General features: G+C 50.9%; 1 protein-coding gene across 12 annotated transcripts in view; it reads left to right on the top strand.

The window, feature by feature from the left end:
- AGAP1 (ArfGAP with GTPase domain, ankyrin repeat and PH domain 1) overlaps positions 1–27,362 on the top strand; it is a 523,790-nt gene that overhangs the window by 122,517 nt on the left and 373,911 nt on the right. Inside the window, exon 1 of one of the 12 annotated variants that reach the window (XM_057503397.1) lies at positions 22,908–24,688. The exons of 4 other annotated variants lie outside the window; for them this stretch is intronic. In XM_057503397.1, the coding sequence (XP_057359380.1) occupies positions 23,731–24,688 (958 nt within the window). In that variant the 5' untranslated portion in view covers positions 22,908–23,730. Of the gene's footprint in view, positions 1–22,907; positions 24,689–25,860; positions 25,913–27,362 lie in introns of those variants that run through there. 7 more of the 12 variants (XM_057503398.1, XM_057503396.1, XM_036901056.2 and 4 more) reach the window with 7 other exon arrangements.

Genomic DNA, 27,362 nt, shown 5'->3' with positions numbered 1-27,362 from the left:
GCATGTGTGTGTAGAATGCTTGCCGCTGCGTTCCGAGGCCGCCGTTCAAGCAGTGCTTCGGTAAATGTCAGGGAGTTGGAGACACTGAGCTGGCTGCGGCCCCGGTACCCTGGGCGTGTCGTGGAGCTCCTCTTCTTCCACGTGGGGGCCGGCTAGGCTCACTCAGAAACCTGCTTCTACTCTTTGTCCAAAGGCTTTACTTTTTCTCCCTCATGCATTCAGTGACATTGTCTTTTAAATGTAAAAAATACATGTTTTAATAATTTCACAATGTTATTGCCCTATGTTACTGCCCATAGGAAATGGTCCTTACAGAATGACTCCTCCCAGTCTCTTCTGCCCAGTCTGTGTTCATTTTCCCATGTCCTCCTCCAACCTTGTTCTTTGGGCAGAGATGACTTTAATTTACTGCCTCTTAGAAATGATCATCAGCATTTTCGGCAGCACTACTTAGTCCACATGATGATCATCTTAATAGTAGCACAAGATCCCCCCCACCCCAACCAGACCTCTGTCTGTGTGTGTATCTGTCTTCATTCCCTTTTGTGAGCAGTTAGGTTGGTCCCTGTTGATTGGCATTTCTCCATTCATCCTCTCGCACCTTGAGTTTTCCTCTGCGTAGAGTGACTGAGTGAATTGCTGGATCCGAGGCAATGCCCGCTCCTGTGCCTGCATGCTAAATCCCAGAGGGGCGTCCCAGAGCGGTCCCCACGCACGGTCCCATCTCCCCCCCAGCTCAGCCATCCTAGCGCCTGGCACTCACCCCCTACGTCCTGCCAGCTCGTTGCACAGGCAGTGGGATTTCCTTTTCAAGGGTGCATTTCCTTCTTCCGTGAGGTTTGGGGCGTCCAGTGCCAAGGATTTAGAAAGAAACACGTGGCTGGGGTCTTTGTGTCCACCCTCCCAGGGCTTTGGACTATGTACTACCACTGGCTGTGACTGGAAGAGACTTTTCACGGCAAGGAAAGCTCAGCCTCCAGATCTTGAGGAGCTTTCTGCATTTCTCTGGAGGGACTGTCCCAGCAGGCCGGGAGAGCCTTCCCGTGGCCAAGACCTCTGGACAGCGACTCAGTCTTGGCTTTGCCAGGATGCAGCGGACAGTCACGCCTGGACTTGTCCTCCCTGCCTTGTGTCTGCTGCCAGCAGAGGTGACCTCAGGGGCCAGCTTCCACAGACAGACCACCTGGGAGGGTGGGGTCCCGGGCGTCCACACAGCCAGCTCTCTGGGCAGTGAATCGGGGGTGCCCTGGCAGCTGGGCTCCTTCTGCTGTAGGAAGTCACCCCTCTGTGCAGGGCTGCCCATGAGGAAGCTCAGACAGTGGAAGAAACTGTGACTCGGGGATCACTTTGTGCCTCTCAGCAGACTCCCTCTGGAGGACTGGGCAAGACACAGAGCTGGGCCGGAGTGGAGAGGGTTGCTTCTGTCTTTCCTGCTACAGGGGAGGGGGCTCAGGCCCAGGGAGCAATGCCTGTGAGCATGGGGCTTCCTGGAGGCTGAAGGCCATTGACAACTTTGCCTGATTTATCTCTGAACCGTGTTTGCTGTGGTACAGTGACCACACTGACATGGAGGAAATGGAAGCAACTAGAGAACTCTGTTTGACATAAGGAATATCTACCTGTTCAGTGTCGCTGCATAAGAGCCAAAACATCTCCCCTGGGGAAGTCTAGGGATATCCCTTCGCCTGCAGGGCCTGGGAGATGGTGCTGTCCTGTGTTACCAATCTCAGCACAATCGTCTTCCCCTTCCTTTGGATAGGAAGCCCCAAATTGAGAAGCATGTTGCTGAAACAGCGACACAGACTTGGTAAAGCGCCGCTTATCTTTCCCATCGTGCTCTCTTACATGGTAGGGGCCCTGGCACTTCTGCATCCTGTGGTCATCCTCTGAGAACTGATGATCTAATCAGAGGAACCAGCTGACAGAGCCCCATGGTGACTCTGCCCTTGTTTTCTGCCAGTCGTAGAGGGGGTCTGGGATGAGCAGGAAGGTGGCTCCCTGCTCCACAAAGTGGGGGTGCTGTATTGCAGAGCCGCTTTCATGTTCTGGAGGTGGGGAGAGGCAGCCTTGCAGATGTCGCAGGGTCACTGGGGCTGTTTCCACTGCAGGTGGTGGGGACGTCCTGGATGCAATCCTTGGAGGCAAGAGGAGAGGACGGGAGAAGAAAGTCTGGAAGAACAGTTAGATTTCTTCCTGATTAGATAATGCCGAGGAGGACTGGGAAGGAGGGAATAGAGCACACCGCCAGCGTGCTCTTTCCCTTGCACCGTGTGGCGTGTTCACCAATCTGTGACGTGTGTGTCCGTGGCGGCTTCCTCTGAGACCTCCTTGTTGATGTTTATCTCTTGTACATGCTGGTGCTCACACAGGCATTGCCAAGGAATCTACACCCTGAAACCCCAGAGGAGGGCCAGCTCGTCCACATTCTCAGCTCTGGAATAAACAGTTCACTTGCACGATCTTAATCCTCCGAGTTGACGTTCAGCTATAGCCTCTCCACTTGGAGGGGATCATGCAGACGCCCGTGTTGTATAAGCTTGAGGCAGAGCTGGGACAGGCACTCAGACCATGAGTCGGTCTGCAAGAAATTGGCTAACGGTGCTCTGGGGTTGGTGCATCCTTGGTATGCCGTGATCTGCTCAGGATCCCCAATTTTTGATATCCTGACTTACATAGAAATATTTTTTATTGTATTTCAGCTTTTCTATCTATCAGTATCTTTCATGAACATATTCAAGTGTAATGGGGCAACACCTGATTACAAGGTGTAAGGCTCTAAATACCCCCACAAGGCAAGCAAAGTAAAGTAGAAAAATAGTTAATTGTACATAAAATAAAAGGTGGGCTGACATAACTGTTTCTTGGTTGCTCACAAAGATAGATTCAGCCAGTGTAAAAGAAGTGAGGGGAGCAAGTTCATTCGCATCAAAGGTCACCTTGTGTCCTGACAATGTTGCCCAGTAACCCTGAAGGGCAGCTTTTTGTTTGCTTTTAAAGGTGCTGGTTAAATGTTTGGTTACAGCTATTGCATGTGAGCTTTGTAATGATCATCTTGACAACTGATCACAGTCTACCTGCCATGTAAGTATTTAAATGGTTTGCTGAGCAGGAAGAAAATATTTACCTGCAGGCATGTCCTTAATGAGAACCTCTCAGATCTGATGAGGCCTTTGAACTTGCTTTACAAGTTTTAAATGAGGAATCATATTTCAGTAGGATACAAAAGAAATTCTAGTATTAACATAGCATTTTACATCTGGAATGAACTTCCGAGACTGTTTCAGTCTAATCTCGTCATCATTTTATTGTCCACGTTCTTTGCTATCGAGTGCAAGGGGGCCCAGGTGGGAGCCTGGGGCGCCCCCTTGTCCCCACGTGAACCACACAGGTACCCACTTTTCCCATCAGGCTGGTTAGAGTGGATTGTTGCCGTGTCAGAAGATCTCAATCCTTAATGTACACCGCCCCCCCCAACTGAATAAAGTGAAGGCTCCTGTGGCCAGGATTCTCACCTGGCCCAGGTTGGCTAGCTCACTACACACGGGTGGGCAATGCGTCATTACTGACTATATAAGGAGCCCTGCTCAGTGCTCTGGGCATGACATGGTGGCAGGGCTGCAAGGCTTCAGGAGAGCAGAGCAGAGGCTGGAGTGGTGGCAGTGCCAAGGACAGAGGCCCAGGGACAGAGACCGGCTTGCTGCCTGCAGACTCCCTCTGAGTGGATGGGATTTTAGTGATTGACCTGCCACCGTGGAAATAAAGTTGGGTATAACCCTTTCACCCCAAGCACATTCTGCTGTCATTTCTTTGGTCACTTATAGTTCACCATAGTGAACTTGCCTGGGGCTGAAACCCATTGGCAAGACACCAACCCAGGCAGAAAAGGTCAGGACTATGGGGGTGACCAAGATTAACACAGGTGACTTCTTATCTTGAGGAACACCCCCCCCCCACATTATTCTTAGAAACCTACCCCCTATTATGGGCTTGTGCTGAGAAGGCTCTGGGTACACCTGCACAATGCCGTGTTTATTTCTTTGTCATCTTGTACCTTCCTGCTCACCCCTGGCCACCTGACCCTCCACCATCTCTGCCCTCCAGGGCAGTGGTCTTTGGTTTCTTTTCTTTCCTGTTGCCTCTTAGAGCAGTTCTGAATCTGTCGGGGGCACCCGGCCCTGCATAGGGGCCAGCCCAGTCCCTCTTTACACGGGGGAGTGCGTAATAAGGGTCCATGAAGCATCTGCAGATCATTTCAAACTTGCTTAAAGTACCTTAAGCCAGAGCTTCCGAGAGGTCAGCGCCTCTGGATCTTCCCTGGGAAAGAGGGTTTTCCGTCCCCACCTGTAACTCAGTCACAGCCGGAGAAGCACTTCTCATCAGGATGATGCTGTCTCATAATTGTGATAGTGTGAAGCCAAAGCCGCATGAGACGAGCAAGGACCGCTCCCGCCCGGTGCTGTGGGGCATCCGCTGAGGGCCCAGGACAAGGGGAGCAGGGCGCCCTGCCCCGCGCCTGTGCCGGAGCAGAAGCTGGAAGGGACCGTGTTGGTCTGTGTGAGGCCATACCTCAGACTTCCCGCCCCCTTCCTCCCATTTTTCTATCCCTTGAGTCAGAACCAGGGCTTTTGGAGTAAGTTTGACCTGGATTCGGATTTCTTCGGCCTCTGTCCACTGCAGAGCTGAGGGGTGCCCTCTAAACCTCTGGCCCTTTGTTTGCAAAGAGGAAAGGGATAGTGGATCCCACTGCCGAAAGTTCTCGGGGGCTAATGCCTCTGGTGCCTGTAGCTTGCTGAGTCCCGTGGTGTTACCTTGGTTTGGGTGACTCTTGGTCCTGAGCTAGTAGGTCAGTACAGCGGCTCCTTTACTGGATCTCGAAGGACACAAGACAGTGTGACTTTTGTGATGGTTCCAAAAGAGGATAGTTACACATTTTATAAAACTCCTGAACATGACATGCGTTGGAATGGACTTGTATTGCTGTTTAGGGATGGGCGGCGGGCTCCCTGGAGGAGGCTGGCTCCCAGAGGGGGTGGCTGCAGTCACTGGGCAGAGAGCTCCAGGGCCTGGAGGGCTTTGTTGGGTGGAGAGGAACATGAGTTTTCCCTTAGTTAAGGAGTGAGTTAGAGGACATGTTTATTTCTCTGTTATGAAATAAGTTCTAGTGACATTTTGGGTGCAGTTCTGTTTCTACTTCCAGGAGATTTAAATTTTCCATTATTCCATCATTGTCATATTTTAAGAACCTCTCACACTTGTATACATCCTTTAAAAATGTGTTATTTTAATCATCCTTTAAATGATGTGCTATGATTCCAAAATGAAGTAGAGTGGGGAAAAAGAGAGCATTTGGCTTTTTACTAAATCAGTCATTTTAAGACAGTTGAGTAAAGTGTTTATCTCAAGCGTATCAGTTACATCTGAAATGTTAGAGAGGATATCAACACTGTGCCCTGGAGCAGAGCTGTGCCCACTTGTAGAGAGAGAGAGAGGCTCCTGGAGACAGATTCCCAGGCCTCCCACCCAAGGATTCTGAATCCCCGGGACTAGGATGGGCCTGAAGTTCTGCATTTCCCACACCTCTGCCATATTCTCTGCAGGTGCTGCTGGTCCAGGGACCACTGGCCAAAGAGCACTGCCCCAGCACCTCCATGATGTTAAAGGGGACCGTGCCCAATACAGTGTATCAAGTGTCACTAATTTTAGGATCTCTGCTCTCTGTAGGTTGCTGGAAATGAAATCAATTAGAAAAACTTCAGCTCTTCCATTACGTCATTGGCTGGCTTCTCTTATTATTTACTCTTGAGTGCCTTTTACGTCAAAGCAGTGGCTTTTTAATAGCTAGCTTGCGTTAATTTATGGTGTTACCAATGGAACAGAATTCAGTAAATCAAACTGGATGACCACACCAGTGGGCAATCAGAAAAATGTCTTTTTCATTGGAGAGTGATCTTTGGAAGAAAGTAAGTCTTGGTCAGACCCAGTGGGAGTACAGAGATTGTGAGGGAGTCCCTCCAGGACTGGGCGGGTATTTGGTTCATTCACCCGCCCTCCCTTCCCTATCTGTTTATCCCTGGCTCGTTCCCTTCACCCCCCCAGTCAGCCAACTAGCCGTCCATCCATCCCCACTGCCCATTATGTGTTAGATGTTCTCCACTGCAGTTCTAGGCACTGGGGATACAGCAGAGAAGAAAGAGTGTACAACTCTGCACGCTTACGCTATGACATGTGCCTTCTGAGGTCCTGAGGGTCTTGCCAATGACCTTGTCCTCTTCCCCTCCACCTTGCTGCTCCAAAGGTTACCTGGCAAATAGGGCACAGAAAACTCAACATGAAAAAAAGAACCAATTTTTTCAGGGAAGAAACAAGTGTGGATTCTACAGATTACAAACCTATGAGCTTAGCTTCAACTTGCAGTTAAAAGTCTAGAAAGACTAGACTAGGAATGTTTTGTGGAAAGAGCTAGCATGTGTCTCCAGGAGAAGGTTAGCCTCTGTAACTGTTGGCAGCATAAGAGAAGGCCAGGACAGAGACATCTATTTCACGTGGACCAGATGGGAAACAATCAGTGGGTAATGCCAGCCTAGAGGACGATCTGCTACCATTGAGAATACTGTGCTCTGAATATCTATGCCAGCATATTCTTAAAATTATTTGTTTTTGGTGTACTCTGATCCCCATTTTGGTAAGGTAAGGAAAACATATTTACAATGAATGTTACAGACAGACAAATGGATATTCCTGATATTTAAAGAGCTCACCCAAGTAGATCACAAAAACATGAAGAGTCCCATAAATGGCCAAAAACCAGTTAATCTGAGATGCTGATATTTGAGCCATATAAGCAAAGATTAAAACCATTGATGAAAATGTCAGCAGTGTCCATGCCTACGGTCATATTGCGGGGATGGAATGGAGTGGACTGATGGCAGAAGAAGCCTGTGTTGGGGGGTAGGGAGGGGTGGTCAACATTGAACCTCCCCAAATAATGATGGAGGGGTCAAGATCACTTACTCTTTCTAGAAAGCAGTTTGGCAATGTGAACAGATAACAGATTTGAACCCTTGGACCCAGGAATTACGCTTCTAGGAATCTAAGCTAAAGAAGGAGAGATTTTCACAAAGATAGATGGATTGATTTATATTTCTACCCTGCCTTTTTCCAAAAAGGATATAATATAGCCTGCAAGGACCGATGGGTATGTCAAGACAAGGTATCATCTCTGAAAATGTCTTCTCTTAATGATAATTAGCCTTACATTACACAGTGTCTTATGGTATGGTCTGGAGTTTGGGGCACCTTTTTTGTTTTTTGAGCTCAATTTTTTAATGGTTATTTAATTGAGAGAGAAATACAGAATGATGATGCTAAGCATAGGCTTACCTACATTTATGACATACCTGAACTGGGCTGGTGATGCCCAGCCAGGTTCCAGGTGGCTGAGGACAGGACCTGTGTGAGCCCCTTGATTGACATGCTAGAAGCTTGTCCCTTTGGGAGTAACCACCTGACTCCTGGGAGCCTTGGCTTCCATATTAAAATTTTATCAGGGGACCCCACCCAGGCCATTTGGTCACCCTGCAGCCCCTGTCAGCCACCCAGTTGAGGCCCTCCCCTCGTCCTATGTCCCCAAGATTGCCTGTCTCCGATACTCTCCTGGTTGGTTCACTCGGCCTTGAGGAGCTGCCCTGAGCAAGTTCCCCAGTCACATGTCTGTGGGTGACAACATTGATTACACCTTAAGAAAACTGTTCTACTCGGAGGTGGGGAGCAGTGTGTCTGTGAACGCAGATCCCCAAACGTTGTTTCATAGACATTGTGAACGTAAACCTCAGGGAAGAGGGCTCAGTGCTGGAGATGAACCAAAGTATAAAGTTACCAGTATCTGTCTTCAGCTGGTCAACAAGTGTGGGAAGGCGCGCAGCCCTGAGAAGGAAAGAGGGTTGGCTTTGATGTCAGCGGCCTGGCTCCCAGCCCCTCATCAGCCACTTACTAGCTCTCTGGCCTTGGGCAAGTCACTTGACCTCCATAAAGAAGGGAGGAATACCCAGCTGCTGGGGGGGTCATTCTCTTGCTTTGCTACTTAAGGAAAGGGGTGTAGATTCATGGGTGTCTTCTACCTGATTCTTCCCACCTTTGTTTATTACTGGGTGGGTTAAGTAGCAAAGGGGAAACTTTCCAAGAAGGACTTAAAAATGGCTAGCTTGAGCCCACCAGAGATAGATGGAAAGATACATTTCAAAAATCAAAATAATTTGCTCAGAACAGAACCAAAATTGTTGAAAAGCCAGCCTAAGTTCAAGTTTAAAAATTAGACATAACCTATCTTATTTAAAGCAATCAATTTTAAGATAAACGATTTTAATATTGTCTAAAATTGTCAATTTTAGAAAATCAGATAAAGAACCAGAAGAAAGACCTTACAGTTCCTGATAGAAGCTTATAATAAGTGTTCTCTAGCTGCTTATTTCAATCTGGATGTGAGGTGCTGATAAAAGGCAGTGGGGGGATTTTATTCGTAACCATATATTTAATGTAATGTGGGCCTTTTCTTTTTCCTGGCCTCTTTGTAAAATATGAAATGGTCGACAGGAACCCCAATTGATTCTTCTCTGCCGAATAATGTGTTCATTGTGGTGGTATTTCCTGGACAGCTGGGGTTGCTTAACTGTGTGACTACAATAGCAAGATGAAGGAAACAGATTTTTTTCCAGTTGAGTATTTTAATACATGCTGGATGAAAAAGGGCACAGTATCCTACCTCACTGCTGATAGAATGATGACAGAAAATTTTAATAGGTACATCAGGAAAATTTTAGTAGGTACATCAGTGTCCGCACACGGAGACCAGAATAAAGAGGGGTCCACCCAGTCAAAGGTCATTCTCAGCACCGTGTGTGGGTGTAATGAATTGAAGTGGCTCAGGACAGTAACACATTTCAAATGAGATAAACCCGAGTGGTGGCCAGTAGTGCCTGTTGGCCAGTCCTAAAGTTGACACGCTCCAATCCTAACTCGAGGGCTTTGTAAAGACCTTTTCTGGTCTACACATGATAGTACTTGATGGTACTTTCATCTGAAAGGCCTCGGTCATGGATCTCTGCTTTATTCTCATGGAGGAAGAATTAGAATAAAAATACCCCCAAATATTCTATGAGAGTCTCCGAATTGCTTCTTACAGCTCTATCTGGACAAAATTTAAACATTTATAAGGAGTAAGCAGTGTATTTTCTATCCTTACATTGTGTCTTTGTCACTATGATTTGCATTCATAAAGGAAGCCCAGCAAACTTGGAAAGAAAATGAATTTCTGATTGAATCATGTAATTTCAAACAAAGCTCTTTTATGGATAATGACTATTAATTACCGTTCCCAGAGTGATCCCCAGTTTTCTTTTTTTTTTTTTTTTTTTGAGTTGTGTGTGAACAGAAACATTTGTGCATTCCACACAAGGTCAACATGGATTTAAAAGAGGGACACTTTGAAAATTTATTCATGATGGAATCGAGAGCATAGAATTAATTAAGTGTACAGAAGCTGGAAGATAGAGGGGTCATTGCCTCCTGTTTTGTTCTTTAAAGCACTTTGTTCCATTGGGAGATCACAGTTTGCTGACAGGGTATATGCATTTGTCATGCTGTTTATTAATAAAACAAGCAGGTGGAAACCGAAGTAGATACAAAGCTGGAAAGGGGTGTGGCTTGAATTTGTTTCTAGGAGCTTTAGTAGTGAGGATGCCCAGGGATTGCTTTCGGAGCCACAGCGCCATGCCCACACTTCCATCTCCCAGCCCTTCCTGGCCTCAGAGCTCTGACGCTTTTGGTCCTTTTTCCTTTATTTGCCCAGTATTTTACCCCCAAGATGTATTCCAAAGCGGAAGCTGCTAGGGATAACAGACTAGTCCTGCGCGCTCTCATCTGCTCAGTTAACAACAAGGAGGTGTTTCTCAGGCCACAGGGGGGCCCAAGAAGAGCGGTGACATTTGAGCAGAGAGATGTTTCCTGTGTTGCTCTACCAGTCACCTTGGAGTGGGATCGCTTACTTCGTGGAGAAGTAGTGCCCAGCGCCATATATGTACTTGTGGTACATTTCAGAAAGTACCTACGACTGACTGACGCTTTAGCGGAGATTTGTTCTGCAGAGATTTCCAAGACCTCCCCCACCCCCCGTGAGGCTCTGTCTTGCGTTCTCTCACTAAATGTCTGCTGGAATAAAGTTCTGCCTTTTGATCTGGGGATTTATAGGAGAGGGAAGGGCCACGCAGAGCGAGCAAGGCAGTTGGCGCTTTGATATCTCCAACAGGTAACTAGCAGGGCTGTGCAAACTGCCAGGCCAGTGAAGAAAGCGTCATGTCCAGGGCAGGCAGTCCACAGCAGGATACATGAGTTGTCCTTTACCCCAGGACTGCGGCCCCCATTCCCACTGGCCTGGGGGGGTGCTCCTGCTGATTGCTAATGAGGAAACCACCAGGAGAGAATATTGCTTTCATTTATCTCAGTACCTTATTGCCACTGTGGAGACAGATAACTGGGTTTTGAAGAAGACACACATCTCTTTTGAAGGACGGCCATGATATCCTTGATTTTAGAGCTATGTTAAAAAAGAAAAGAACAAGAAACAATAGACTCTCATGTCTAATAGCTTGATTTACGTATAGGTTAACAATGCAGTCTCAACATGACAGCCACCAAGGGAGAGGGAGGGACTGCACTAAGCATTGTGCTGAGCTGGGTGGGGGGCCTTTGGTGGAGATGCTGAGCATACACAGGGATCAGGCTTTTATATATGAGTAAGACTCGCCTGGTTTTAAATGAATCCAGGAACATATTCCACTGGAAAATAGAAATGAGAGTTCAAACTTGATCCCACCCACATGGGTACGGTTAAGTTCTCATTTTTCCTGGGGTGTGGCCATGAGGTGGAGAGGTGAGGGAAGTGGCTTCTCCAGTTGGAAGTGGTTGAACTGCACCATCAAAGGGTGAGCCGGTCTCTCTCAGTCCGAGTTTCTTACCAGCAACTACTAATGTTAACTCCATTTGGGTCTGAACTGTGCACTGCAGGGCCTTGTTGATGTTGGGGTTGCTTTAAAGTTTTACTGAGAAAAATGCCTTCCGTAAATCCAGATGTATTACACGCAGAAACTCCCCCTTTAAGAATTGCTCCTGTGATGGCAACTGCGGTGAGCTGAATTGTGTCCTCCAGAGGTCATATGTTGAAGTCCTAATGCCCTAGCATCTCAGAATGTCACTGTATTTGGAGACAGCGTCTTTAAAGAGGTCATTTAGTTAAGGTCGCGAGGATGGACTCTATTCCAGTATGGCTGGTGTTTTATAAGAGGAGATTAGGACACAGGGAGAAGATGGTGTCTTTGCACAAGGAGACACTTTGACTTCAGACTTTTAACATCTGGCACTGTGGGGACATACGTTTGTTTAAAACCCCCGCCCCGCCCCCAGCCTGCCATGCTCTGTTTTGGCGGCCTAAGGACACAAATCCAGCGGTGGGTGCAAACACTGTATGAACTTAAAATGTTTGTCTTGATAGTCAAAGTCATTACAACCTTGGTCACCAATGAAATATTTATAGACTATTTCCTTTACAGTTTTCTACCCTTCTGGTAAAGCGTTTCTGCTTGTGTGTGCATACCTTTTTCTATGAGCAGAATGTCTTCTAGAAATGAGGCAGCTAACATCGCTCTTGGAGGGACTGAGCGTGAGGCTGTGCAACAGGTCTGATGCTTTCTGCAGAAAGGTGCCATTTTCCGGGTGCCCAGGCCATTGTGATCTGATTATATCCGGAATGTGTCTGACGGTAATAATTTATGGCCTTATAAGTGAGCATTTCTGCTTCAGGGAAGGGAAGCCTACAGTTGACAGACTTTCCTGCTGCCTCCAGGGCTGAGGTCAAGGGCAGCAGGAGGAGGGGTGAAACGGCAGGACAGGTGAGCAGTGGGGGGGGGAGGTTGGCTACCCAGGGCTCTCAGGAGGAGGCAGCTCTGCAGACAGACTGGGTGGTAGATCTGGCGATTTGGGGCCACACTGGTTTTTCTGAAAGGGCTGCCCTGGAGCCTCTGGTGGAGGCAGAAGCCAGCTTGAAGCCAGTGCTGGGACTGGAGGGGGGGAGGGAAGGGAGCAGAGGGTTGGCTCAGCCTTCCTAGGAGCTCTAGAAGCAAGGGAAGTCTTGAGGGTAGGATTTGGGGATGATCCTAATTCAGGACTGGTTCTTTGTCCCTTGAGATTCAAATAAAAGGGGAGCCTGTTTTACCCTAGTCTTCCTGGAACTTTCAGCACCCCGTCCCTTGGAACTTGAGGGGCTTTCTGTGTGTATGTTTGAACCACCATCTCTGCCCACCCACTCCCAAAGTCTCCTCCACCTGGCTCCCTTCCCCTCCAGCCGGCAGGCAAAGGAAGCACTCTCACTTAATCTTGCCAAGCCTAGAATTGTCTCTTTGTCCTAACTCCCTGCAGCCTCCCCCTGCATACCAGGGACCCTGAAGGGCTCTGCCTAGAAGGCATCCTCATGTGGGTCTTCCGCACCCCTTGGGTAGAGTCGGTGCTTTTCTGAGAGTGGGGAGCAGGGCGTGCCTGACTGGCTGGGCTCCAATCCAGCTCTGCCCTTAATGGGCACCTTTTCAACCCCCACAGTTTACTTTCTATATCTGTAAAATAGGGATAATAATAATACCGCGTACCTCCTAGGATCATCTGGGGAAGAACATGGAGTAACCGAATTATGATCTGAAGTGCCCCCCACTGAGCCTGCTGTTGACTCACCTGGGCCTTAAGCCATGGCCACCTTGGGGAGGGGAGCCCACGGCAGTCTGGCTGAGCCTGGAGGCCCAGTGCGGGGGTGCTGGGCTGCAGAGGGAGGGTCAAGGGTGGCCGCAACTTGGGTGTCTGGGTGGAATGGCGAGGGGCTGGGCTGGGGGTGCCCCTGCTGATGGCCTGGCACTCGTTAAGCAGGGCTGGAGCTCTGGTCACCCCACAAAAGGAGGCTTTTTTGGCCACAGGAGTCTCCAGTCAGTGTCAAGTACCTCTTTATATCTTGTCTGTAAGCAATTGGGTGAACCGAGGGCGTGCTGCACAGTGGCTCACAGAGCATGGTCTACCACTGCTAGGCGCCCACTGTCACACGTCAGGCCCGCCTCTGGCCCAGCGGGCAGGAGTGGGGGCTGAGGCAGGCCTGTGTGGTGGGCGCAGGCTGGAGGCCCCATGTTTATCACCTTGCCTGGCATTTGAGCGCTTGATGACATCCTGGAAGGTTCCAGAGGAGTTGGTGTGCGACTGTGGGAGTCTCCATAGCTTGCTTTCCTGGCTGGCCTTCACTTGGGTTAGACTTCGGTGGGTGTAGCTCTTAATTCCCTGGAGCAGCCCCTCGGAGGAAAAGCCCTTTGCACGAACATCATTGCCCATTGTCGCCTTCTTCATGCCCAGAAATTTCCAACGACAGCTGTTGCTTCTCTGGACATCTTTGATGGTCAGGGTACAGTGGGTGGTGTTTGCACCCCTAGAGGGTTGACTTCGTAGACTGCAGAGCCCTGCACAGGGTCTGGTTGCAGCTCCTCTCCACTCCCTGAACATGCTATTTGAAAGATGATAACCATTATTTTGAGAACTGAAGTGCCAGGTGCCAAGGGCCATTAGACCCTTGCGTTAACTTGGGGTAGGTCCCACTAGTATCCTTCCTTTAAACGGTTCTAAGTTACTGCGAGGGTTCTGTTTCTGAATGGTATTGAGCCCCTGGATCCGCAGGGCATGTTTCCTTCTCTCTCAGGAAAGGCCCAGTGTTCTGCGGGTTGCCCTTGCAGGCTCAGTCTTGGTGAACCAGCTGACCACCCCCCATGCTGGGATGCACCCTGCCTCTTTTTGCATGTGTGGGTGGCCGGGGCTGGGGTGTGCCAGGGAGGAGGGCACTCCAGGCGAATCCCTCCCTGGGGGGCTTTCTTGAGGCAGCAGAGCCCTTCCCTCTGACCAGCACCGGTTCTCTGAAATGCTGAGTTGCTGCGGATGGGCTCCCCCTGGGCTGTCACACACTGGGAAGCCCCCACCCCCAGGCATGTGTTCCTGTTGTCCCCCGAGGGAAGGGCACACCGTCTCACGGGGCAGCCACCCAAGATCAGCTGCAGCTGAGGATTTGTGTGGCCAGGGAAGAGGTGAATCACCCTTTTCTGTCTTTTCCTAGCAGCTGGAGACTTCACAGATAAACTTAGGGGGTGGGGACCTCTGTGTGGTGTAGCAGGTAAACGGGGGCTGGGGGGTGGTCAGCTGACCTCCCCTGTTTGTTGTAACATGACCCAGGCACTGCTTCTCCCTCCCAGAATTAATCTTGAACCAACTACCCAGATTGGTAAAGTTAACTATCAGGTGGCATTTATTAAGTAGCTCACTGGTAGGGGCTGGGTTTCAAGACGAAGTTGCAGGCCCTGTGTCGGGGACCCTCTTTTCTGGGGGAGGTGGTTATGTAAATGGCAAGTGTCCTGCCAAGCAGGGAGCTTGGTCCTGAGAAGGGGTGGCCCAGGTGTACACAGGTGTTGGGGAGGGGACAGGAGTCCTGAGCCCAGGCCCCAGGGGTGAGTAGGGTTTAGCTGGTCCTGCTGCCCCAGCAGGAGACTGTGGCTGGTCAGGATTAGAAGTGGTTCTCTGTGTCGAAACGAAAAATCTTGGGATACAGCAGAAAACTCAGTTTGTTCTAAGCGCCGGGGCAAATGCTTCGCATACGTCATAGTTGGTCGTTCCCTCTTCCCCGCTGTCTGCCTGACTGCAGAGGGAACTGCAGGGGAGACTCAAGGTCACTCTCCTGAAGACACTGGGATTGCCTCATTCTGGCTTTGTAGCCGAGCCCCTTCGCCGCTCTATGCAGCAGGGGCGGCTGGGGGCTGTCAGGGGCCTGGAGTGCTGGTTAAGGAGTGTGCATTTTATTCCGCAGGGGACAGGGCCCTCTGGGGGTCTGAGCAGAATGGTGCCCTAACCTAAAACTGATTGAAGGAAAAAGGATGGTTTCCTGAGTGGGAGGCACCAGGACCACTTGCCCCAGGAACCCAGTGCCAGACAAAGAGGGTGGGAAAGAAAGGGAGGAGGGAGAGGGACTCCAGGAGCTGGGAGGGCCTTGGTGGAGGGCTGGAGGGCTCTGGGGAGGAGGGGCCGCTGCTCCCATTTTTCACTGAACGGGGAGGACAGAGTATTGCACGTGCTGGCCTGCGACGAGGAGATGATTGTGACTGCCGGCCCGGGGCCCCTTTGCCGACCCTGAGCAGGAGAGATGGGTGTGGCTGGGAGTCCCGAGAGCAAGGCAGCTCTGGACTGGTGGCCTCAGGCCTTCCTAAGAGGGCACGGTGCCGTGATGTGTTCAGGGAGGGCAGCAAGCTCCGAGACCTGCGATGGAAAAGTAGGGGCCAGGCTGCAGGGAGGGCGAGCAGGGTGCTGGCGCCCAGCCCTCAGCCGGCCTGGTGGCGCGGGCCCGGCCCTCCCACGCTTGAGTGTGCACAAGGTTCTCCCAGCGATGTGGAGGGCAGGGCAGGGCCGCGTTCCCAGGCGGAGCGGATGCTGCTCGTCTAGCCGGCTGAAGTTTGGGTGGACCCACCTTCCCAGGGGAGGTCTTAGGTGGGCAAGCAGAGTAGTGAGTAGATTAAAGAAAGTGATACCTCTTGGCCTTCGCTGGCCCCAGAGAAGAGTCTGCAGGGTTGGGAGGACTGGATGTGTTAAAGCAAGCCTCCCAATGGCTGGAAGTTCCTGAAAGAACGGAGGCCAGCATGAAGGGTTGTGGGCAAAGAGTGGCTGCTGGAGCCAAGATTGTAGGGCGGCATTAGTTTTGGGGAGGTTGAAGGCTGGCCGTGGGGGGAGGGCACACCAGCAGAGCAAAGGAAGGGAACAAGGTAGGGGCGGGGGGTGGAGAAGCAGCTGTGACCCGGTTCTCCACACGACCTGAGCTCCCCTAGGGGCCTCCTTTGGGGTGGCTGGGGGGAGTGACAGGAAGGAAGGTCAGGGGCGATGTGGTGGCATGGGCATCCACTCTCTGCCCAGCCGAGCCGACTAGTAGTACCTTAGATGGTTACAGGACTTCGTGGGTAGAGACTTTTCAGGCTGCCTTTGATCCACAGACAGTAGTGACCAGAGCTGGGTGAATTAGGCACCGTGAAAAGGCAGTTTTATTTATCATTCCCCTGCTTCCTTCCTGGAAGATTCTGGAGTTGGTGGTGATCTTTTACAGGAGCAAGCATAGCACAACATCCTCACTAAGTAAGGAAGCGCACGAGCTGCCCCAGCTGGCGTCCCCCGCAACGTCTTCCTGCTGCGGGAATCTTACTCCTGCTTTTCTGGTTGCTGATGAGCCATGCATGGCAAGCAGATGAGAGGACACGGATGTTTATTCCATCTTATTGTGTCAGAACTACCCTGTGACCTACTTCTCTTCTTTCCCAAGAGTGCGAATGCAAATTGTAACTACCAAGGGGGTGGCTGCTGCCTCTGGCTGCGTGTGGTGTGTCTCTCCTCCGAGCCTGGGGAACATTGAGCTGGTGACACGTGGGCTAATAGAGGCAGGAGGCGGTCACGTGTCTCCCACTGCTGACTGGCGGGGGTGTGTTTGGGCTTTGAACAGGCACCTTAGTCAAGTTGTTTCCGACATTTAGCGAAAAATATATCAAACCTTCAAGTCCCCTGAGCACAGATAAAACATTCCCAGATATCTCTGCAGCCAAATCCCAGAAGTGATAATTCTGTAAAAAAAAAAGGCTTACCTGATGGTGAGCTTTGTCAACTGTACTGATGAAAAATTCCCAGGGCATTACTCGTTGCTTCGATTTTTGTTTTCATAGAGGTCCTGGACTTTACACATCTTTGGGGTCAGTGGCTCTAAAGGCAATCTTGGAAGCATCTAGAAGTTGTCAGACTTCCTCAGGTGCTGTTCTTTGACAGCTCATGGTATTTATTTCCACTCTGGGAGGCTATCAGGAGGGTCCTCCCTGAGTTTTGATTGCAGTGTCTGCAGGAAGACGTGCAGATGCTGTTATTAGAGGAACCCCTTCTGGTGGGTCCTGCAAGGGAGAATGTTCCCAGAAAGCCCTGGTCCTTGACGACCGAGAAGATTAAGTAATCATTAAGAATTTCTTGTTTTTTCTCCACAAATTCCAGAGCTTCTGTGCAGCTGTCCAAGGGACAGGTGCAGAGTTGTGTGTTATTCTTGATTAAATCCTTGTTATCCTCAGCTGAATCTCCACTGAAAGCCAGAAGAGAAAAGGGGGAACTGAGGGGCAAGTGGCCATTAGTGGGAGAGACTGTGGTTGTTGCCCCAAGTGGTATTTGTATGTGTTTCCATAAAGTGATGCTTAATAGATTGGTTTTAATTTTAAGTCACGTTTATCTGGTACTTAGCAAGAAGACCAACAAGAAATCTCAGACATTTTTTCTTTGGGAGTGAGAAGCTACTCATAACTGACTAATTGGCATATTTAAAAAATCAAGACTTACTCGCCTCGGCACACTGAAATGTACATGGAATTTCAACCTGATTTTAGATGCTTCCCCCTGGCTCTGGGTACCGGGATTTGTGGAGGAATGGGCACCGGGCAGGAACCTGTCCCCTCTTCCCCCTGCCCTGAGGCAGGTGGCTCCCCATGGAGTCAGCTTCTGTATCCGTAACCTGGGCTGGATTAAGGCCACTTCCAGCTCTAGCTTGCTGTGATGTAAATGGTTGTTCCCTTCTCAGAGGATGAAGTCTGTGTGTGAACATGTCACCCTGTCCTGGTGTAATGAGGGAGGGGACAGTGTGACCGGGCAGTCCCAGTCCTGAGGCCATTGGCCTGCCCAGCCTTGCACCCAGGTCCCTGCAGAGCAGGCCAGTGAGCTTAGCTGAGATGAGATTGCGTGTATTCTCAGGTGCTCTGTCAAGACCTTGTGCTGTCTGTCTGTCTCCTCCACAAGGGACTCATGGGTCAAAGCCTTTATGTGTCTTGCTTCGGATATTTTCTGATTAAAAATAATACAGTGTTGCTTTGGATTTTAAATGATTAACGTTGGCAAAACTTAATTTTTTCTTCTTTAGCATTTTAATCATGTCCATGATACTTATTCATTTAAACTGATTGGAATTGATGTCTTATCTATCACAGAATGAGGACTCATAGTGGCCTCATCTTGATTGCTGTTCTCCCTGTTTGGGGAAGGATTAATGGTAATAAATGCTTCTCTTTTTACAGAGGAGCATCTAGAGCTTTTAATTATTATATACAGAGGCAGGAAGGAATGGTTGAATTGAAAAAAGTAAAGTGAAAAGCCAGGAAGTCACAGGAACCCCTCACCCCCTTCCACGTGAGAGCAGCTTGCTTCCCTGTCCCTTTGCAGCAGCGATTCTCCACTGGCGGCTCTTTGCACCTGCGGAGACACTTGGCAATCTCTGCACATAGTGTTTGTCTGACTGGGGTGGGGAGGGTACTGCTGGTATCTAGTGGGTGGCAACCAGGAGTCCTGCTCATCGCCCCACATGCACTGGACAGCCACGCCCCAAAGTAGGACCCGGCCCGAGTGACCGGAGCTCTGAGGTTAAGACACCCTGCTCTGGATGAAGGCCAAATACCAACTCCCTTTTTGCTAGAAATAATCACTTTTTGCTTCCCTTTTATCCCATGTAGCGGTTTCTTCTAGGTGTTGGTTCTTTATGACACTTGTCAATCCCGCCCCCTCCGTCCCCGTCCCCAGTTGCCCCATTGCTGAGCAGAGTGCTCGGGGCTTCACACTGCCGTCAACCTGCTGGCCAGCAGATGACTAAGAGCAGGTGGGCCTCTTGCTCTAACAGTGGAGGTGCACCGACTGTCCACTGAGTGTTACTGACCCGCCTCGCAGATGAAATCCTCTGCCAGCAAAGCGTGAGCCAGTGCCCGCACTGCTGCCCACACAGGTGTGTGCGCTGAGCATCAGCATCGTGTAGTCTAGTTCACTGTCATCTGGGAACTGGGGGAGGGCTGCCCAGAGAAACCAACCCTTTGCTGGTGGGGTGCTGCACAGGGCTTGAGGCCCCCTCAGGAGCAGATCGCCCCTTCCTCCTGCCCCTCATGCAGAGGCATCCCACTCCCTGGTTTCTTTTTACAAAACCACCTGATGCTAAGATCCCAGGATGCCTTCAGACAGGAAGTGGACTGAAAAAGCTCTTTCTTTCTTCGAAGGTCAAACCCAGTTTGGTCGTGATAAGTAGTCCCTGGCCTGTTCTCCCCACTCTTTCTGGAGCTTGGTGGTGCTGTCTTTGAGATGCCACCGGGGGCTCCTGTGGAAGCTGAAGAGTGTGGGGCATCGGTGATGCCTTGTGTCTGTGTCGAGACAAGCTGGTTGGCCTGTGGCTGGGTTGGCAGTGCTGGTACTGATGTTGGTCCTCAAGCACAATCACTGGCAGGATGTAGGTGCTCAGGGGGCCTCCCGTGGTCTTTTTCCTGATGGATCTGAATGTCCTTGCCCCAGGGACCAGTCATTATGTCCTTCTGCGGACTTGTCAATTTTTGGTTCCACTTTTAACCTTCCACTTGTAAAATGAGAGAAACAGGGTCCTTAAGGAGGTCAACCCAGATAGGTTGATTGCCGAGTTATCAGAAGCTGGGCATCAAGGTAGGTCTTAGATCAGAAACCACTCCCCCCACAGTGATCTACTTGAATCTCATGCCAAAAAGGTACGTCATGAAATTGTTAGTAGAGCATAAATGCCTTTCTTTTTTGTATCTTTGTACCTCAGTATGTATCTCTCAGTCGCCCTGCTGCCAGAAAATAGCCTCATGAACCGGGGGAGGGGTTCTTTCTTGGCTCCTGTGGTGAGCTCGCAGACGCCAGGCCAGGGTCAGCAGTTGGCCGGTTTCTGTTGCCCCCACAGACGTGGCTCTGCTAAGATACTGTAAATGTGATTACTAGCTGGCAAGTTCTGTTATTTGGAAAGTTAGCTTGTGCAGCAGATGGCTCTGGTGACTACGAGAGGTTTCCTTTAAATAAGGCTTATTTAATAACACTTGCAAAATAATTCTCATGGAAGATCTTTAATTTATTGGCAGCTAGAAATGGCCCAGGACAGGAAAGTCATGGGAGTATGGCCAAAGGATCTCATAAACTTGGAACTCAGAGAGCAAAGCCAGCTGCAGAGGGTGATGAATGGGGGCAAGGTAGGGCTGTCCCCCTTCCCTGGACCCCCTCTGCAGCCCTTCCCTGTCAGGCACTGGAGTCCCTGCTGAGCTGAGGCTTTGCCTGCTTGCCTGCCTGCCTGCCTGCTGTTTGGTTTTGATGTAGCAGTGAGATCAACTACAGCCTCTTTTTTTTTTTTAAAGGCAAAAGGGTGATATATTTCTAAGATAGAGAAAAATTCAAGAAATGATGGTCTAGAGGGGTCAGTTTAAAAAGCAACGGGAAAATAAAGCAAAATGCTACCTGAAACACATATCGTATAATTTTATTTTTAGAAGGCAGATCTGGTTGTGTAAAGGATTTGGATTTTGGAGTGGCAGGTTCTGTCTGAGCCTCTGATTCTGAGCATTGGAAGAGCCCATGTATCCAGGGTAGTGGGGAGAGGCAAGTGTCCCAGGTCTTTCCACCTAAACAGTCCAGCCCAAAATGGAATGGTTGTGATTGGTGTGGAAATTAAATGCTTCCTCTGGAGGCAGAAAGTGCTGAAAGATGGTGAACATTCGGCTGTGGGTGAAAGGTTTCTCATGCAGTGTCTTCTAAGATTCAGTGTCATCTAAGGTGGATCAAATGGAATCTTCTACTCCGCAGCCTGCATCCTTGTACTGCAAAGTGCAAAACCTGGGCTGGATTTCAGGCAACCATGTAACAGTTGGAAGACACTAGCAGTTCAGTATTTGAGCTCTAAAAGAAAACTGTTTTGTTACCTCCGGCTTTGAATGCCTCAGGTAACAAGAAAGATCTACATCTTAAATGGGACAACTAATTTCAAATTAAAATTCATCTTAATAGTGAGAAAGGACCCCCAGGCTAAGTTTGGAGCCCTTGGTCCTGGTCCCACGTGGCATCGCAGTAGCTTGCCACTCCTCATTGCTAAGCTTCAGTTTCTCTGCTTATGAGCCTCTTTGACCTTTAAGTCTCTACAACTGCTGTCAAATTGTAGACTTTAGCCAAACCTTAGCGGTGCGCATCTCTTAGAGTGCTGGGCGCAGCTTTGTAACTCCCTCATCCTTTAACTCCCTGCATTTTTCACGTAGCCTTGAAAACTGCATTTTTTTCACCAGTTTGTGAGTTCTTCGAGGAAGAGACCCTGCCGCAGCCTTCTCTGTGTGTAGTGTTGCAGTAGGTGTGTTTAATGTATTTGAGGATTAAGTAAACAGGTAGATGAATAAATGAGAACAAGCTGAGATATTGATATCATTTATGTTTGATTAGCGTCAGGTTTAATAATAGCCATGTATTTCTCTCCTTGTTGTCAACAAAGCAAATGCTGTTGCTTATTAAGACAAAAGAAATGACAGTGGGCACAAGCAGTGTGACTCTGAGACCCCAGGTTTGCTCTTCAGCCATGAGCTGTGTAGCCTTGGGGCAAGGGCCCAGCTCCTCTGAGCCTCCACATCCCCCTAACCTAATGGGCTCCAGAAACCACATTCTGATGGATGGATTACTGTCTGGCTTCCACTCGAGAAGTTGGTGGTTCTCCAGGTCTTAATCAAAGTGGGCTTTTTATTGAAACTCAGAAGGTAAGACTAATCTGTCCTGGGGTCCCCCCACCTTTGCAGTGAAGACACATTAGAGTTACCTTTCTTTAACCCTGGAGTGCCAGGAGCAGGTAGACAGCTTATTGTGACCCTATGATGGTAGCAGTCATGTTATCTGGTAGAGCCATTGAGGATGGTCAGTTTTAAGGTATTTTTTTATAGACTTTATTTTTCAGAGCAGTTTTAGGTTCACAGCAATATTGAGCAGAAGGTACCAGAGAATTCCCATCTACCCCTTGCCCCCCACACGTGCACAGACTCCCTCACTGTCAGCATCCAGGGGGCGGGATATTTGTTACACTTGATGAATTGTTACACGGACACGTCATTACCAACCATAGTCCATACATTCTGTGTTGGACAAATGTGTAATGACACATTCACCACAATAGTATCATTAGAGTATCTTCCCCGTCCTGGAAATTCTCTGCTCTTAAGTATCTTTTAAAAAATAAATGAAATCAACTAGCAGTCTTTCTGTTTTACCTCATTAAATACAAATATTTAATTTCTGGTAAACTCCAGATTTCCTAGGCTATAACCTCCTTCGTAAGAGACCCTGTGATTCATCCTTATATCCCTTTCATTGCCGTGAACACAATATACACCCCATAATTATTTGTTCAAGGAAGAAAGAAGGGGAAACTGGTCCTTGCAAATATAATGCCTTGTCACGGGCACTTGCCCTAGAAACAGTCTCTCATGAATTGTGGGCCTTCCTAGGCCTGGAGAAGCCTGTGTAAGCATCCGGTTCCATTGACATTTTCCTTCTGAAATTCTTAAGGAAACCAAAACATCTGTGTTCAGGATATCATGAAGAACTAATGTGTTGATCAACTACATACGAATATTGTGTTGTATCAGATAACGAGAACCAGCATGTGTAGAACCAAGAGTCATAGCAAAGGGAAGTTTGATGGAAGAGAAACTCAGCATCCAATATTAGCAGTCAATATTCAGTGCTCACATAGGATGCCCGGCACACGGTGCTGGGGCTGATGTAACCCTCACAAGGATGCTCACTCAGGGTTTGGGTACTGTTTTCTTCGACCCCAGTTTACAGGTGTAAAAACTGACAAGGTAGGAAGTGGACAAGCCTGGCGTAAAGAGGCAAATCTTTCTTCCTGCCCCTAACTGCCTTTTTCCCGTTACCCCGGGCATCCCACAGTGATCTGTCAGGAGCCTTACCCCACACACTGGGAAAACACTCCTGAGATACCTTGTTTTTTATAGGAAGTTATTTGAGTCTAATCGTCTCCAGAGCTCGGTTAGGAGATGCTTCACATAAACCCGCAGCTGGTGAGGCATGTGCCGTGTTTTGTTGCTTTCGCAAGCCCAGCCCGGGAGTGCCGGTGTGGGCTTGGGGTTCGACTGCACGCCAGGCCTGCCCCGGAGGCTCCGGTCCGCGCGGCACGATCCACCCCGGCACTTGGGCCAGCCGCCGGGTCGCGCTCCCGCAGCCGCGCTCCCGGGATCGGCCGCCGGGCTGGGCGCGCGGCCCGCGGTCGCTGCACGTCGGCCCCCGCCCCGCCCCGGCGCGCATTTCCATTTTAAACCGCCGCCCGCCCGCTCCTCGGCCGCGGCCGGCCCAGCTGCCCGCGCAGCCCGGCCCCGGAGTGGCGAGACTGCGGAGCCGCCGAGCCGTGCAAAAAAGGCCCGAAGATGCGAGCGGGCCCTGCGCCGTAGACAATGAAGCCGCGGGCTTCGCCGCCCGCCGCGGGCCCTGCGCGCCGCGGCCGCACCTGCCGGCGAAACCGTCCGCGCGCTTGAGCGCCCGCCCGCCCGCCCCCTCCGCCCATGGCCCAGCGGCCCGCGCCCAGACCCCCGCACTCGGGCCGCGCGGCGCACGGGCTGGCGGGCGCCAGGGGCGCCGTCCCCGCGGCGTGAGCGTGGCCCTCGCGGCGGGCGTGGGCCCCCCCTCCCCCGGGCGCGCCCTCTCTCCCCGCCTCGCCCGGCGACCGCCCTGACCGCGCGTTCCGGCCCGCGGCGCGCTGGATGCGGCGGGGCTCTGGCGGGCGGCGCGGCAGCCGCGGCCCCGGGCGACATGTACCTGCTGGACGGCAGCGGCGAGCCTGCGCCTCCGCCCGCGGACGTCATGCCTCGCGGGACGCCCCCCAGGAAGACCGTCTACCGCATCTCCGTGACCATGGTCAAGAAGGAGCGGCTGGCCGCGCCGGGCCCCGGCGGCCCCAACCCGCGCCCGGCCCGGAGGCCCCGGGCCGCGCGCTCTCCGGACGCGCCCGGGCGGCTCGTGGAGGAGGCCGAGGAGGCGGCGGGCGCCGAGGACCCCGCGAGCCGCCCTCCGAGCGCCGGGGTCTTCCGCACCTTCCGCACCCGCAGCACCGGGCAGCTGGAGCTCGGGCGGCTCCGGCCGTGCGCACGCGGCCCGGAGCGCGCGGCCCTGGCGGGCAGCCCCCCGTCCGCGGAGGAGGGGCCCGGCTCGCCTGCGCCGGGCAGCCCGGACTTGGACGAGACCGGGGGCGCGCCCCTGCGGCGGAGCCTCAGCTTCAGGCACTGGAGCGGGCCCGAGACGCCGCGGGGCCGCGGGAGGCGCCACAGCAGCTCCGGGAGTCTGGCCTGGGCGCCGGGTGGCGAGGCCGAGGCCGGCCCGGGGACCGCCCCGGAGCCCGCGGCCGTCGCCCAGCCTGCCCCGGAGAAGCGCAACACCCTGGACGTGGGCGAGGTGCTCAGCAAAAACGACACGCTGTCGGACCTGGAGCGCTGGGAGCGCAGCAAGAGCAAGAACCGCACGCTGGACAACAGCGACCTGCAGCGGCTGGAGCGCGCGCGGGCCGCGGCCGCCGGCCCCGGCTCGGCCTCGGAGCACCGGCTGCTGCGCTTCTTCAGCGGCATCTTCGCGCGCAGGGACGGCGCGCCCTGCGGCGGCCCCTCTCCTCGGAGCGGCGCCTCGCGGGCGCGCGGCTACTTCAGCAGCCTGCGGCGGGCCCCGGCCGACGCGCACTCGTCCAGCGGCGAGAGCATCGACGGGTCCCCGCGCAGAGGTGGGCGGCGGGGAGGGCGGTGGGGGGACCGGCTCGGCTTGGCAGAGCGAGCTGGGGCTCGGGAGCAGCTACGGGACCTGTCCTCCCAGGTCACCAGCCGGCAAGCGGCCCCGCCGAATTTGAACTCGGGTACTGAGGTTTTTAACCCAGTAATACTGTGGCGGTCTGGAAGTTCTTGGCTGCCCCTGCTCCCAGCTGTGTGGTGGCGCCTTTCAGGGTCGCCGCCGCAGCCACCGTGAGCCTGTCTGGGGCGATCACCTTGCCGGGTGGTGCCCTTTCCCCGCAGGTGCCCGCGCAGGTGATTCTCTGTAAGCAGGCCCGCGAGTTCGTTGCTGCGCGGAGTGCTTGAGGGCTGTGGCACCTGTGGGCTGCCTCGGAGCCGGGGCTTGGCCCTTCGCCCCTGCACAGGTGGTGCTGGCTGGCCAGGAGAAGCACGTTCGTCTGGGCTAATTTCTTCTCCACCCCGATGCCTAGTCTCCCTGTAGGCGGCTGCCATCTGTGAGCGCTGTGATGTTGCAGGGCTGATTCGGCTGCACCCGCCTTTGGGGCTTCTGGTAAAGACAGTTCACCCAGTGGTCAAGGATACCGGCCTCTCTCTCCACAGCCTCCCCGCCAACTGGTACCTTACAAGGACAGCAAGTCTGGGACTGGGTTCTGTTTCCTAGTAATGCGTTTTAGCATATAGGCAGGAAAATCAGCTCCAGAACCTGTTCTGAAATTTCCTTTCACTGTTCCCTTAAGCCCCCAAGTTAGGGACCTTGCAGGGAAGGTTCGGGAAGCAGATGGGATACTTTCTTGCAAAAATCAGGTGTCCTTCTGTATTGTTTGGAGGTTAGAATCCTCTCCAAACAGACTCTGATCTTTCTTTTGTGGGGTCATCACCCTAAAGGGAAGAGTCTGGGGTCGGGTGGTGGACCTTGAATGTTACACCCTACTCATGGTGGAGTTGGGAGTGCGCCTGAAGATACTGTTCCTTGACTTTCACCAAGAACCATCAGTAATATCCCTGGTGCTAATTACCCAAGCTCTGCTGCTGATGGAGATAAAGGTAGCTGAGGCTCTCAGCACAGTGTGGGCTTTTAACTATTCTTTGACGCTTACTCACCACCCCTGAAGAGAGGATTCCTCCCAAGTGGACCGTCACAGGGTAATTGACTGCTGAGGGTACAATATTAAGACCAGCCAGTGCAAAGATACCACTGACCTTGCTGAAATATATTTATGGTAAACTTAAATGATGTCATGTTCTAATATGCTTCTAATGATCCTCAGACTGTGGTAGAGAGTATTTGAAACCAAGCAGTTGCATTTGCATTACCGTTAAAATCTGAGTATTTTATTAGGATACAGTATAAATTTGTTAAATGGCTAAGGACCTACTGATGCAAGTTAAAAGCAGCTGGGGTGTGGCTATTTCCTCTCTGGTCAGATGGATTGATAGTAGATTTAAAATAGTAAAGGTGTGAAGTGTGTTGAAATTTTTTCCCTCCAGGGCCATATAAAAGTAGTAATGATTATAACAATGCTTGGTTTGGTTTTCCCTTGTGGCCAGCCCTTCTCTGTGGGTGGAATTACTTCGGTCTGAGACCACACTAGTGTTGTGGATTGTGTAGAAAAACAGAATGTTAATGAACTAGGTTACAGCACACACAGTCAGAAGTTTGGTACAGTACCTCATTCTGAAGTTCCAGGTAATCACAAACAAAATAAACCTACCTCTCTCACCTTCCTTTGACTAAACTGCCTGAAAGGTCAGTGTTCTCAAGATTTTCTTGAAGCTAGTATCTATCACAAGTAAAAGGTGCAGCCTCTACAGCTTTCAGGTCTTTTCGTTTTACTATATTTTTCTGTTTTTTATATATCTGCTTCCTCTGACATAGGTTATTTAGAACTTACGTGCTATTTAAATGAAGTTCTGAATTTACAGTAAATTTTTCTACAGTAACGTTCAGATGCTGTGGAACCAGGCTCAGCTTCCCTGTAAATGTCCAGAGGGAAAAGTTCCATGAAGCCTTGCCCCAGTCCACAGGGCTAGGTGCATTTGCAGGACTTAAAAAATTTGGATTTTAGGAAGGTAAAGTGATGCATGTTACAGAACGCTGCCTGTGTGGTTAGACAGGACCTTGTGATCAGACAATAATGTGCAACAAAGCCTGAGATACTTACACTCAGTATGATAAATATGTTTGCCATCAGGAGTCTGTTATACGTTTGTGAATTAAGCTTCCTTTTCAGGCCTTCCTGGGATTTCAGAATTGCAGATGGGCCACTGGGGACCTCTGGTGTGATGTACGTCAGAAGGAGCCTCACTAGCTTTCTTTAAATCTTGGCCACAGTGTATTAAAATGAGAAGTTGAAGTATAACAGAAATTAGAGGAAGCTTGTCTTTGGGGCAGGTTTTCCTTTAGTTAGACTTTCAGCTATTAAATTTTTGGATTGACAATAGGAAGCTCACTTTAAAAAACTATTACGTTAAATGATTTTCTTGGCTTAAGAAGTTTATGCTTGGTCTTAGACAAGAACCCTATGCTAATAATAGGGCAGAAAGATGGTTAGTATTCTGTTTTAAAATACCAAGGCTCCCATATCGGGTAGCTATGGTTTTCCTGTATTCATACGGCATTAGGAGCACCTGCCTTTGCAGGATGATTTTGGTTTGTTCAGGCCCTTTCTC

This window comes from Manis pentadactyla, chromosome 6 (assembly GCF_030020395.1).
Source record: "Manis pentadactyla isolate mManPen7 chromosome 6, mManPen7.hap1, whole genome shotgun sequence".
NCBI lineage: Eukaryota > Metazoa > Chordata > Mammalia > Pholidota > Manidae > Manis > Manis pentadactyla.
The sequence above is the reverse complement of the archived record's forward strand: the minus strand, read 5'-3'. Positions and strand labels throughout refer to the sequence as shown.